The sequence below is a fragment of the Chaetodon auriga genome, chromosome 13 (assembly GCF_051107435.1).
Source record: "Chaetodon auriga isolate fChaAug3 chromosome 13, fChaAug3.hap1, whole genome shotgun sequence".
In the NCBI taxonomy this organism is placed as follows: Eukaryota; Metazoa; Chordata; class Actinopteri; order Chaetodontiformes; family Chaetodontidae; genus Chaetodon; species Chaetodon auriga.
Window position 1 is genome coordinate 20,554,498 of NC_135086.1, and position 14,428 is coordinate 20,568,925.

A 14,428-nucleotide genomic window follows, 5' to 3' on the forward strand; every position below is an offset into this window, starting at 1 on the left:
TCAAGTGGCACACTCGCATAGCCAGTGTAAGAGAACAGCCCTGCATCAGTGCAGTTTATTGTCTTCATTGGTATGTCACAAGTGTTGCTTTCATAATTGAAAATTCTGTAATTGCGGAACATTAAAACACCAAATTAATTCAGATTCCTTTGGTTACCCTCTTTAATAAGAAAATGCAATCACACAGCGGCACTTTGCCCAAATCTGATATAATTGATTAAAAAAACAGTTTGCCACAGTATCTCAAGAACATATTTAGAATGAATGTTTTGTGCAGCTTTAGCCTGCAGCCTGCTTTAAAGGGATCACTGTGGTGCTCAGTAATGAACTTGAAAATACTTATCTTATAGAATTAGAGAGTAGTCGTAAAATCGAAAACAAACCAGCTTATGCAGTCAAAGGGAGTTATCAAGCAGCGTTTTCCTCCAACCATTAGGGAACCCCAAATGTACCCCAGTAGATTTTATTTCTGTTTTCATTAGCATATTTCTGAGGAGAGGAATACACACTGCAGGCTTGTGGAAGGAGCTGCATGATATTACTAATTTTTTCATTCAGAGGATCCTCCTACCGGCCAATAAGCAGCGGAGGACCCTCAGAGCCCCACAGCCACAGATTTATTTGTTTTATTATTCATGGCTCATATCAGCCCTTGTAAGGGCTTTGGACAAGGCTTCCACACATTTAGCAGCGGGGTCTGATTGAGAAGGCACCAAAGGTTCCCCTCGTCATGCAGGAATGTGCTCTACACCAACCAATTATCTGAGTAAAGACAGTCTTGCACTGGTCCTTACTCATCACCAGCCTCTGACGCACAGCTGTCAGTCACATCCCCGTTGAGTTTTGCTCTGGTCAGTGTCCATCAATTAGAAAATCTACCAGCCGGTCATCTGCTCTCCTCCTGCACCATACATGCTGATAAACTGACACCGAATGCCAGATGTTTGTGTTAGCAACCCGGTGTGAGGTGGGACCCTGGGGAGTCATGGCAGTACCCCTAAATCTAAATATAGCCTTGGCCTGGAGCGCTGAGGGAGTTTTTCTCTTTCTGCAGTGAATAAAACACATTTGGTTTTGGGGGAGTATAAAAATGATGTATTGTGTTACACAACGACTAGAATATTACACTTCGTTTACTTTATTCGCAGGATTCTATTTTACTTGCCATATCTGATGAAAATCAGTAATATTACTGTGTGTATTGTTGTAGCTGGTACAGTTTATTGCACACTAGTTTCTCCTCTTTGCTAACAGACAGCAAACTGCACAGCTCAGCCATATTTTCTCTCTGACACAGTAGATTGTGCAAGTCTCCAGTGGTCATGAACTCTGCAGGTCATCGTTAAATGAGCTCACACTTGATGTTCATCACGGCTCAGAATATGATAGTGAGCCACATGCAGCAGGTACAGACTATAGTTTGCCAGAACATACCTGCTGTGCTTCCTCCGTTTTGCAGGAAAGTTGGTCTGTTTTAGCAGTCTTTGTGTCACCATATAATCCTCCCATCCCCTGCTTAGTCACACTATTGTAAGATGTTGAAAGCTAACGTAACTTAAACCCCCTCCCTGAACCCATCCAGTGAAAGGTATTAGAAAACCCTCTTCCCTCGCCCCTCCATTCCAAACTCACTGATCTCTTTCTTCAGCACTTGGTGCTTTAGTAAGACACTGAGCTCCGCTGTAACTCAATTCCTCTTCGCTGTGTTTGACATGACAGTGTCCTCTGTGTCTCGAGGCTCTGGGATGTTGTGAGCTATTGAAGGGTTTCGGTAACGAGGCTGACTGTGGTTTATTCTCTGTGTCTCTAGCTACATCAGGGGACTCCCACCTCAAACTGCTATCAGATGTTGCCCAGACAGTAAAGGGCCAAGGGACTATTGCCTGGGTCAACTGTGGGTAAGTAATGGGAAGATTTTTTAAAAAAACACATTGTAGGACTTCCTCTACCTCCATCACATCCATTGACTCCCTGTCTCTTTCGACATTACGGCCTCTTTTGTCCAACGGATTTTCTGACAGCAGTTGTAAAGGCAGAGCAATTTGCTCCTCCCAAGAATGTCTCCGCTGCCTTCCATCTGCACAATTTATGGCTTTTCCACTGAGGTGTAAAGGGCCTTGTTCCACTGGCTCTATTGTACAGGAACAATTTGACAGGAGTCCACTCACTTATTGGTGCAATTGAAGCTTTCGATCTAAAATGTTACATCTCTTTTATACCATTTCACTTTTCCCTTTTTTGGGTTTTTCATTGTACGTTTTATCCTAAAATGCTAAACGAGTGATAGTGAAGGCCCTTGCATAATGCTGTGTGCCGTCTCTCTAACATGATAATGCTGCATGAAGTGCTGCAATGATTGTCTGTTGAAAAATTTGCATGTTTTGTGCCAATACAGTACCACTTTGGCACTAACGCTGCTTTGTTGATACCTTGTTTTGAGAAATCTAAAAATGTTTCCACAAAAAACATTCCTCATTTGAAACAAACCATCTGATTTGTAAATGTTGTCTAAACACAAGAAGCCACACCAGAACACAGCCTAAAACTGGCAAAAGTAGTGTTTACATTAGGAGCTCTAAGATAAAAGACTAAGTAAGCAAGATTGTGGATGTGATGGGTAGAAACTTGATTAAACAAGCAATTTGAAAATCTCTCATTGAAATTGTGTTTGTGATATTTTGTTCCTGAGTAATTCTCTGACACTTTATAGACCAAACCATTAAGCAGTTAATCAATAATCAAAATATAAATCAATTGCAGCCCACAGTCAACAGACACCATTCGGTTGGTACCAAAGTCACACACTGAGGTTCAGTATCTATTGTGCGACAGTCGAGTGATGGAAAATAATGTCCAAAAAAAAAAAAAAAAACACTTGCTGGCTCATAATTCTGCTGTTTTTCTGTTTTATATTATTGTAAATAGAATATTTTGGGGGAGTTTGGACTGTTGCTTTGACAAAACAAGCAATTTCAAGACGTCAACAGCAGAACAATATATATGTCATCTTTCACTTTGGAGCACATCTATCTCCAGCCCACACTGTGGAAGTGTTTACATTAAGTAAATGCGAGATACTCCCAAGACACTGGCAACAACAGTCTCCCCAAAGCACATGAACACTGTCTTTACTCCCCGATGATCTGCTTTGACTTGTTGTTCTTTCTGCCCTTCCCAGTGTTCAGTTCCACTTACTTTATTTCTTTTTTTTTAATCACCTGTCAACCCATCAACCGCATGAACCGTCTCCTTCAGAGAGGAAAGATTGTATCATAACAGGAAACTGTGAGGAAGCCAGTAACTCCCCTTTGACACACAGAGCTCATTGCAACATTCACAGTCTCTCAAGGTTATCCAGGATCGATCACCAGGTGGAGGGAAAGAAAGAGAAACCAAACTCAAAACACTCTGAAGGAATTTCCAGAACTGTTGGTGTCCACCTGTCTCTTCAAATGCTCTCCATGATACGTGTCCTTTTTTTTTACTCTTAACTTTTTGACTCTGTTCCCTTTTTTTGTCTGGGAGAGAATGGTATCAGCACTGTCTCCCCTCTCCAGAAACTCCAGCATGCTAGAGTGTACTAACGCTAAGCCGAGATTTACACTGGGCCAGATTCTTGCCACGGGAGCTAGAACGAGCCGGGTTCATCACTGCAGGACACATAGGTCCGGTGCCAGGCTCTGTAGCGAAGCATTGTGCTATTTGGCATATTTCTCCACCATCACAAATGGACTGGTTCCAAATCGAAGCTCCAGCTGCGAGCTCATGGTGGACAGAGGGGGAGAGAGAGTAAAGCGCACATCACAGCGTGAGAACGGTCAGACCTGCCAAGGAAGAGGGCCACCAAGGCCAGAATGACACACTTTGAACAGATGACAGGGACCTGAGCGTTGGCCAACAGGGATCCGCCAGAGGGATGGATGATCTCATACAGGAAGGAGCACAGGACAGTCGTGCCCTGCTCCCATTCTTCTGGGAATTCAGAACAGACATAGAACATGGCAAGAAACATGGTCTTGTCTAGATGAATGGGAATAGTGGAGCATAAACAAGCACAGCACGGATTAGGATTTGTGTTTTGGTTTAGAGTAATAATTAAATGGCATGCAGGGCTTCATCCTCTTTGCATGATGAATCCATTATTAATCCTTTACAAAAGGGACTCTGTTGACTTTGGCCTAATGCAAAGGTTTGGCTCCAACTTTGTTTTATGTTAATGATTCTTCAGTGTTAAAGGTGCAGCTCACTCAACCACCTCGTTGCGTCAGGTATTTTTTGTGAGCTACATCTAACCGCATGATATGTCACAAAAGTAGAAGAGAATGTACGCACTCACTTCCCAGTCTTGAAGACATTTTTGTTAATAAATGGGTCACAAAAAGAGCACAAATGTTTTGGCTTTAAACGTTCTTAAGTGTGCTGTAATTCTGGTTTATTGATACTTTCATAGGTTTGGTCAACATTTCTGTTGGTTATGATTATCAACTAATTGCTGAGATCTGGAAACACAAGGACATCATTCCCCAGGGACAGGACGCAATCCCAATTAAACACTCATTCTACCACCATCACGCCAAATTCAGAATTTAACACCTTAAAGTCTCTTTCAAAAAACAGTGAGGAACACCAGTAGCAAATGCCAGGAGTTCAGTTTTCATTAAAGCAATATTACGACTGGTGTGTTAACTGCATGGCAAGTCCATCAGAGCACACAGGGCCTAAATTAACATATGATCGGTTTCTGACAAGCCATGTAGCATTTTAAAGGCTATTTTTGTGGAGGCACTGGGGTTACATTACCTCACTTATGGCAAACTTCACAGAGAACGGTATAGGGAAAACAGCATCGCTGATCTGCTTTGGCCAAATTCTCTCTGGTCTGAAAACAGAATCCGTCAGCATGTCAGTTTGTCACTCACTTCCAAGCCCGTTTGTAACCTGTAGCGACATTATCTTCACTTCACCTGTCTCTCCTCTGCTCTCCTTCATGTGCATGGAAACACGAGATTGAAGGATATTAATGATCATGTAAAAGTTCAGCAGCGGTGCTGATGCAACTGCAGAAAGAGTGTAGGGAAGAAACTGGTATTGGCACTGTCACCACGTCAAAAGTTTCCCAGGCAACATCACAGAAGTTGATTCATGTATCGGTGCAGCAGTTGTCAGAACTCCCAACAAACACAAATCATTTTTGAATGAATGGTACTTGCTCTTATTTTTACCATTGATTATAGCAGAATACCAGGCCAGTACAATTACAGAGAAAGCACTGGACAACAGTATCATCTCCTTGAATTTACCTCATCAGGGAAAACATCATAAATGGAGATCAAGAAACAAGTTACTTGTTCATTCAGTGAATCATACAGCATGTGAACTTAATTACTGACTAGCATGTGATGCTGTATAAACCCAGTGAATGCACGGCTATACTGTAGGTGACCAACTAGAAGTTGTAGTTTTCATTTAAGAGAATTTTTTATTGAAACAAACATGGCCAATATGGGCCAGTTCTTCTACTTTTGTGAAGAAAAATGTGTTCCCTGCTTTTCATTGTCCTCTGTGAGCCTTGAGTCTTAATCTTAACAAACATGGGCCATAGTTTCGCTGGCATTTATGGTACTGTCACAGTTCATGTCCTCACCACGTGTTTGTTAGCACTTTGTAACTTCTCATCATGCTTGTGCCCCCACTCAGCCTCTACTCATCCCTTCTTACTTCACAGCCACAGACCTCGTGCTCACTGCAGCATTGGAGCTGTGGCACTGACGCATGTACTGATGTTACCCATGAGATGAATGCACAGCAGGTGTGCTCATCCGGTGGACGGGCCATTCAAGACCTTTGTTCTTTCTGTATTGAACATTAGCTAGTGAGTCATTCTAACGTCTCTGGGCTTCTGTTTGTTGTGTGATTGAAGAGTACTGCTGTTTCATTGGTTGATTCAAATGGCAGCCTTTTCTCTCTGAGTCAGTTTTACTGTATGAGTAAGAGGTTGAAAGCTCTTGGCCATTGTTCTGCTGGCCCATACCCAGGTGTGTGGCCTATTCACATTCCTCCAAAAAGGGACAATTAACAATACCTGGTTGTATTTTGTGCCAGCAGTAAGGATGTTCCCAACAACTAATTTTCCTGACAGTTGAGTCAACGTTAAAAGTTTTCACTAGTTTCAAAGTAAGCAAACACTCAGAATTGAGCACAACTTGATCTGTGAGGTCAAACCTTGTCTGAAAAAATGCTGTGTATCTTCTGAGAGCCATTTTAAACCTTTACTCCATTCTTCAAATCACGTCTTAAACCTCTCTGAAATGTGTGGCACTTTGCACCGTGCATCTGCGTTTTGGTGCCGGCCAGTGTGTCTGTTCACATGTGGAAGATTTCAGTGTCACGTACAAATGGGAAAAGTTCCTGTGAAATATTACATGTGTTTCTGGGCCTTTCCCCTATGTTTTTGTGTGTTAGTGACTAATGGGTAGAACAATTTTTGAAATTGCTCTAATGTTGAACAAGAGCCCCGCAGCTGACAGTCAACTAACTGCGCAAATCCCCAGTCAGCACCATAACTCAAAATTGCTTCTTCTGTTTGTCCCGCCCAGCTTTGGACTTCTATACTAGATTAACTGACTTTTGTTGATGCTTGTGGACTGATACCATCGCCTTTACTCCTTTGCTGCCTGGCACTGACTCTAGGATAGTCTGATTTCTTCATGAAGAGTTGATTCTGTACTAGCGAGTGACTGCACCTTTGCTTGACTATCTTAGCTAGCCTGGTTGCTATTGCTATTGCTAGCTGGTCTCTGAAATAGCAAAATTTCATCATGGCTGTTTGTGGACTCTGCCAGCCAGGAAACTCACGCTTACAAGATGATCTCAAAGACAAGGATGAGCTAATCCTGGGGTTTTCATCTGTTGCTACTGCCCAAGCCAGACATCTCACCACACTGGGCTCCTCCTGCAGTGGCAACAGATCTGGCCACCTGTTCATAGAATGCTCAGCCTCTGTTGCACTTAATGATGTCACTCTTCCCTGGTCTGGTTCTGCCAGCTCAGGACGGCAGCCGATTCTTTCAGTTGAGGCCGTGGCTTTGGGTGATGACACCTCCTTGGGGCTAAAGTCTTGCTCTGCTCCCTGCAACTCAGAGCTGTGGGGCCTGAGGGGCAGGGGTCATGCTAAATGCTCTCTCATCTGAACTTCTTCAGCTGAACAGTAAATTCCAAGCAGGAGAATGGGGATGGACCATGCTCTCCAGTTAGGCACCAGGTGGCCGACCTTGAACTGACTGTTTTTGTTGTCTGGTCTGTCTCTCATTGTGCTGTGTTTTATATTGTATTTTTACCTTATTTGCTTATCTTTTTGTGTGTGTGAAGCGCTTTGTGTGTTGTCGAAAGTGCTATATAAATAAGGCTTTACTCTCTTATTTACTTACCATTATATCACTTCTCCAAACCATTTGGTATGATTTGTTCATCTGTTCTGCGAATTCCAACTGTCAAACCGCCCCATCACACACCTGTTAAAAGCACTGAAATTAGCAATTCAATTAATGACATGCATGCATGTCAGTGAGCACCGCAAGCAGAGCTGTGTGAAGTTTGACATTGTGATGGTCCAACACACCTTTAAAGCTGCTGCTGCCGTTGTTGGTGTTTGGATTCAAAATTGCATTTGAACTAAGCTGTTTTGCTCATCAAGAGAGGCCTTCAGTACTGAGTCCAAACCTTCTTGCCACATTCGGCCCACACTTGCCCTCCACTCCACTGATATTATGCTAAATTCCACTGTAGAAAATATTATAGGAAATTAAAATAAAGGATATGACGTAGGCTGTATTTTTAGTGAATAGCCGTACACTTGTCAAAAAAATTTATATTGCTTTACTAACTTTTTATGTAGGTCTATTGTATGGTGCACTGTAAGCTGTAATATGGAGGAAGAATTTTGCAGAGTACTCGATCAGACTGTTTGTCAGTAGATGGTGATCACTATGCCAGGTGGCAATTTATGGTTACCTGTCAGGAAAATAGAAATGATGAAAAATCACTTCCCATTGCACTGTCCCAGAGTCCAAGGCGATGTAATTTACAGTTATATAACAAAGAAAAGCAGCAAATATCACATTTGAGAGGCTGGAAACAGGAAGTGATGGCATATTTCACAATAAATGTCCTAAGTCAAGTGACATTTCAAGTGATATTTTAGTTTGAATGAGGGTCCCTTGTCTACATTTTATGTTTGGGGGTTCCTTGCCTTTGTCACTTGTGGCAGTGTTTCAGGGAGCTGGAAGCAGCAGACTGGTTTTGAATCGGGTGACTGCGCATCATCTTCAGATACATGTCGAGGTCACATCTGCTCCTGGTGTGCCCCGACTGGTGCCATCTGCCTTCATGAGTCAGCAGAATATGGCACTAAGCACACAGTCATTACCTGAAATACTGTCTGTCACTTCATGCACACACAGACTGACCCTTTCTCATACAATTCAAACGTGCTCTGGACATATATTTGGCTCACTGTGGGCCTTGGAGCCATACTGCAATTGAATTCCACCTCTATGACTTTGTTAACATCAGGCTTTTTCTCCTGCAAAGATTTCTCTCCCTCCTTCTCTCTCTAAATTGATGCAAATTTTCCTTACTCTTTATTCCAGAAGAGGAAGAGTGCTTCATGCTAATAATGCCTCACTGCAGCAAGTCTGAGTTATGTGTAGGTGGCTGGATGCATCTTTTTTCCTTCCAAATATCGCCTTGTTTCAATTACAGAAATAAGCCTGCATGCATTTTATACATTTTATACATTGTACACAATTTCTGTATGCTGACATGCTGTACAGTATACGTCCTAATCAGCATTGCAGATGTTTGCGTGTGCAGGCATACCAGACCAGCTCATGAATTGAGCAGGGAGCCTTGTTTTTATGCTCTGTGGCAGCTACAGCCATGGCCAGAAGCATTATGTTTTGGGGTTGTCTGTCCATCCATCTGTCCCATTTCTCATGAACTCAGGAAAGCCTTTAGGGAATTTCTTCAAGTTTGGCACAAACATCCACTTGGACTCAAAGGTCACACATTTTTGACCATAACTCAAAAATTCATACACAAATGATGACAAAATTTCACTCTCAAATGTCTGATAGGACAAAATGAAGAAATGATGCCATTTTATATCCAAAATGTCAAAGGTCAACTTCACTGTGACATCATAATGTTCTGCGAGAACACTTTTCTGGTCCTTATTCAACACCATAACTCAGGAACAGAAGAGCAGATTGTGACCATATTTCACATTTGGTCAGATACTAAATTGGTGACACTAATTTTGGGTGTCCACCTTCAAACTTTTGGGTTGAAGATGTGTGTGAAGCATACATGTTTTACAGTTTGTAGCTTCTTTGCAGCAGCATCCTTATTTGAATCATTGTATTTCACCACAGGCTCATTGGTTCTGCTAATGTTGAGCTTCAGGTGATTGTTGTTGCACCATGTGATGAAGCTCTCCATCAGTCCTCTCACTACATATATGAGTCTGGACAGACATGGATGTAAACTACAACGTGACTGGTTGGCAGGGATACAACCATGTCGTGATAATTCTAGTTCAACACTGTACATATGATTAGAGTCATCTGATGAAATGTTAATGTAGTTATGTCTTCATGCAGTATCTTCTGTCCTCCATTCGTAATTCAGCTTCAATAGAAAGACATTTTGACCAAAAATATGTTGACAACGCATATTCTTAAGCAGCCATCTTGCAAACAATGATTAATGGTGACAGTATAGGGAATTCATGTAGTTGCTGAACAGAAGGGGAAAGATGTGTATCATTATTTAAAGAAGAAAGAAAAATGATGACCCACATGAAAAGATGCTGAGACAGATGATGAGCTTTCGGCAGATATATATTCTCCTCATAGTTCTGTCTCACCAATAGTTTCACCAGGGCGAGTTTAAATGAGCTTGTCGGAAGGAACTGAAGAATTAAATCTGGGGAGAAATTCCAGTCTGCTGAACCATTTCAATCACTGATTGGTGATTACTAAGTCTGTGTCTCGTTCAAATTTGTCTGTTCATAAGGTTTTGATGAAACAGAGAGCTATTTGAACCCTTTAAAGTGATGCTAACGTTCAAGTGTTTTACCCTGCAAAATTGTCAAGTTCACAAATTTTGTACAGTTGACTCTTTGCTAAACTCTCCTGTGAGCAGCAATGGTCCAATCAGAGCTTAGTAACTGTAACTAGTCACTGACGGGCCTGTCAAGTCTGTTCTCTGTTCTCATTTTATAATGTGTCACATGGAACCGTCCGCTGGAGACGGACTTCTCAGCTGACTCACAGAGTTTAAGCATTAGCATTAGCTTACGTTAGCTACTTACATGTATAAAATCTGCTTGCAGGAGTCATCATCTTAGCTGACCGTGTTTTGTATTTTAATCGCTCTCTGTCTCTCTCTCACCCTCTCAGGGATTCAGAGGGCCGTAAGCTCTGTAAGAAAGTAAAGGTGGACCCGAGCTCCAAACGTGGAGGGACAGAGCTGTTGCATTACAAGTGAGTAACCAGAAACTCAGCTGGCTGTCAGACACTTTTCCACACCTCAGTGCTCTCTGGAAAGTGATACCGTGTTCCCACCTTAAGAAGCATGTTGTTCACCGTTTACTCCCGGTGTTGTGAGCACTGTGCCTGGTGTGTCTTGCAGAGATGGGACGTTCCACACAGAGTACAACAGGCCCGCTACCTCTAAGGTGAGTGTGCAGCTGAAACTCTGCATGCTGGTTTCAGCTCAAGTGCAGCATTATGTGACTTTTGTTTGGAGCCCAGTGTGTCCTTATTCACTCTCCCTGTTTTTTTAAGATCATGGATAAACAATGTCGAGACAATATATAATGTGATGCGTCATATCTTAAGTAATCATGGTTGGTTTTCTATGGAAAATACCAATGTAGGTCACACTTAACAGGATATTCATATGTTTGTAATGCCGAATGATATGAAAACAGTGTTAAAGGTGGTCACTGTAGTGATGACTGATGAACTTGCATAGAATCATCACCTGAATTTGTAACTCTGTAGCTTCATGGAGCTTTACAGCGAGTTTCACTCTCTGTATTGCTGTCTGGGCCACAACTTCACTGTTTTGGCTCTCTATCACCCCCTGTGCTGTGTGCCATCCCAAGATTTTCCGTGGCCAGTCAGTCCTATACACAATTTCCGGGTGTGCCACGGCTAGCTGGTGAACATAGTGGAGCATGTAGCAGCTAAAGAGGCACTTACTTCCCTAAGGAGTTGGTGGAGACTGCAAACAGAGCTAAAAGAAAGGGAATATTGGACTTTCTGTTGGCATGCAGTCATTTAAGTCTGAGAAATCGATGGTCACCAACTAAAACTTTCTCCTTTCACCACAAGACACAAAATCCTCAGGTCTTTGTTATTTGAAATGTTTTAAAATTAAACTGTGATTTAGACACAGAGTGAAAACGATAAACTGCTCAACCCTAATGAAGATTCTCTAAAATATGTTGGTTTCAGCTAATGAGAAACCCATTGTAAGGAAATCTGGCAGTTATTGCTGCTTTCTTTTTGATTTTATTATTCTGCTTGCTCATGTTTTGCTGACATTTCTTTCCCTGACAGATGGAAAGCCCTCTGAAACAATAAAACACCAAAAAGTTTCAGTTTAAACCATTACCAAGTAATCCCGATAATAACATTGTTATCATTAAATATTCCGCTCGTGTCCACGCTGTCATTGTTATAGTGCTGCTAAATGAAATATTTCCTGCTGTTGCCTCCGCAGACATATGGTTCATTATATTTACAGGGAGCTTTACCAAGCCCATTACCAGACACTTAAAGGTATTGAAATAGCTTTTACACCTCTTGGATGCACGAACATGTTGGTCTATATGAGCTTCCACCTGGCACAGCCTGCAGTGTTGCCGGCACTAAATTTAGGTGTGACTTCTACAACACTCAAGTAAATCCTTACCTGTCACCGTTGTTTACAGGGTAATGTGCAAGCGACAAGTTGTTGCATTTTGTAAGTGTTGCCTTTGTTCTGGCTCTCGCTAATTCATCATTCTTTTCTGTTTTTTTGTCCATTCAGTCCATGGTAGCGTTCTTAAAAGACCCCTCAGGACCCCCGCTGTGGGAGGAGAACCCTGAAGCGAAGGACGTTGTCCACATAGAGACAGAAAAAGTGAGTAGTGACCTAAACAACCTTTTGAGCTTTGAAGAAATTCTAAAGAAGCTTTCGCTGCAAACTTAATTGAACACATCCAGAACACTGATGGTGACATACAGTGACTGTGATTACAAGAAGTATTTAATGTGATGCGGGGTCCTCCTCTCCTCCCCTGTCCTGTCTTGTCCTGTCGAGGGTTTGATCAGCTTTTGAAGCTGACATGCAGCATGTCCGCACTCTGCAACACAGAATCCCACTCATAAAAGCAACATATTTGAGCTTACCATCTAACGTTTCCAGACAGCTTCTATCCAGCCAGGTCAGGCAGCACTCTTATCAAAAAAAAAGTCCAGCACATCCACCCACGGCCTGACAACCTAAGACACTGTAGATATATACAGCATTTTGAAAGGCCTTTGATTTAATGAACAGCAGTCCTGTCGGTCTTTCGCCTGCTCGTCCATTCATGCCTGGAGGCTTGTTGAAGGTGTCAACAAAAGATTGTGCTGAATGGGGTTTTTTCAGGAAGTAGCTGAGCTCATGAAGGTGATGACGAGGAAGAGAAACTGGTACGGGGCCCGATCTGCTGGGTTCCAAAGAAGAAAGTCCTTTTTGTCTTTCTTTGCTGATGCCATGACTCTGTGTGATATACACAGAGTAACAAATTGCTGAAAAAGCAAAGTTGACAGTGTGCGGAGTTATTTTAAAGCTCTGTGCGCTAAACAGAGAGATGCTTTGGGAAACCTACCCTGGAGCAAGCTGTCGAAGGAACCAAGGTGTTGTATTTGATCGCTGCCTAAAGCTTTAATCATTATTAGCGATGTTTGTGTTGTACTTATTTAGCATGTACACTTCGACCTGTTTTATGTTCTATACATATCTTTGGTCTATGATTAATAAAGCTTCATCTTCTTGCCCCTCCTGTCTTCTTAAGGACTTCAGGAAGCTGCTGAAGAAAGAGGAGAGGCCTGTCCTCCTGATGTTCTATGCTCCTTGTGAGTCCTTTCATTATCACAGCGTTCAGTAGCTCACAGTCACTGGGACAAGCGGTGCTCTCCTTGATAGACTGCTTAAACATATTGTGATTGGAAGACAGTGTGCAGGGGGAGCTGACAGCAGCTATTATAGTTCAGAACATGTGAAAAATGTACCTATAAGATGCCTCATTTGAAGAGAAAATACAGTACAGTGCAGTCATAATCAATACTGAGATGAGTTTTTCTACATACATCATTTCTCATCTTTGAATAGACTGAATATAATCAAAAATGGTGCTGAACCATTCTTGATTACACAGGTATATTTAATATAAAACAGAAAAAAGCAGCAGAACATGACAACTTAGGAACTGGAAACACGGAGTGTTTGGCTGGCATCTCTCCTCAATAAATGGCGTTAACAATTAATCAGTTAGCAAAATTGTTGGCAAATTCTGTAGATTGGCTAAATGAATAACCCACTGATCACTTCAACACCAGTTTAATCGTGTTAAGTCGGTGAGCAATGGATTGTCTCCCTGTTGTTGCGCAATCCGACGTATAAGCTTTTCCATATGTTGTGCTCAGATTTTATGGTCAGTGGTTTTCATACATTATATCTTCCACAGCAGATAACACACTGCAAGCTGCTATTGACAAAAAAACAATTCCCCCGGCACATGATGGGAAATCTTTTGACAGTTGTATCGACGCTGTCAGAGCGATGGTTCCTATTGAGTTCTCTATAATAACTTCTGTTATTCCGTGTTGCCTTTTGGTTGCAGGGTGTGGAGTTTGTAAGAGAATGCAGCCCATCTTCCAGCAAGCGGCCACAGAGACCAAGGGGAAATATGTAAGTCTACTAATACCCCCCTCACACCACCACCACCACACACACACGCACACTTGGTCCACTGTCTTATTGCATTAACAGTCTCTGATCTGCCGCCACACATCTCTGATGTTTGCAGATTAGATGAGATGTGTCAGCAGTGAATGTCTGGATGGTTAGCAATCTGCAAGAGGTACAGTCTGTCAGTCTGGCCTAAATGAAAGCTTTCCTTACTTGTAGTTCCTGCAAAACTTCTTGCAAGTACAATACCTCAGCAGGTTTTTCTGCATAGATTTTGATTCAGCAGGATAATAACCCAGATGGCCTTTAAAGGCGATTCAGAAGCCCTGATCCCCTCTCTGCTAGACTTGATATATACTTCATCTGTGTTTTGGTTTGCTTCAACCCACCAGGCCAATTACGGTAGCTCCCTCAAAAGTCT

At 42.2% G+C, this 14,428-nt stretch overlaps 1 protein-coding gene across 1 annotated transcript in view; it reads left to right on the forward strand.

Moving 5' to 3' along the window:
• Window positions 1–14,428, forward strand: part of pdia5 (protein disulfide isomerase family A, member 5) — a 61,606-nt gene that overhangs the window by 12,454 nt on the left and 34,724 nt on the right. Inside the window, exons 3-8 of the mRNA XM_076747222.1 lie at window positions 1,811–1,898; window positions 10,461–10,544; window positions 10,693–10,738; window positions 12,100–12,192; window positions 13,112–13,172; window positions 13,940–14,007. Coding sequence (XP_076603337.1) covers window positions 1,811–1,898; window positions 10,461–10,544; window positions 10,693–10,738; window positions 12,100–12,192; window positions 13,112–13,172; window positions 13,940–14,007 — 440 coding nt within the window. The remainder of the gene's footprint in view (window positions 1–1,810; window positions 1,899–10,460; window positions 10,545–10,692; window positions 10,739–12,099; window positions 12,193–13,111; window positions 13,173–13,939; window positions 14,008–14,428) is intronic.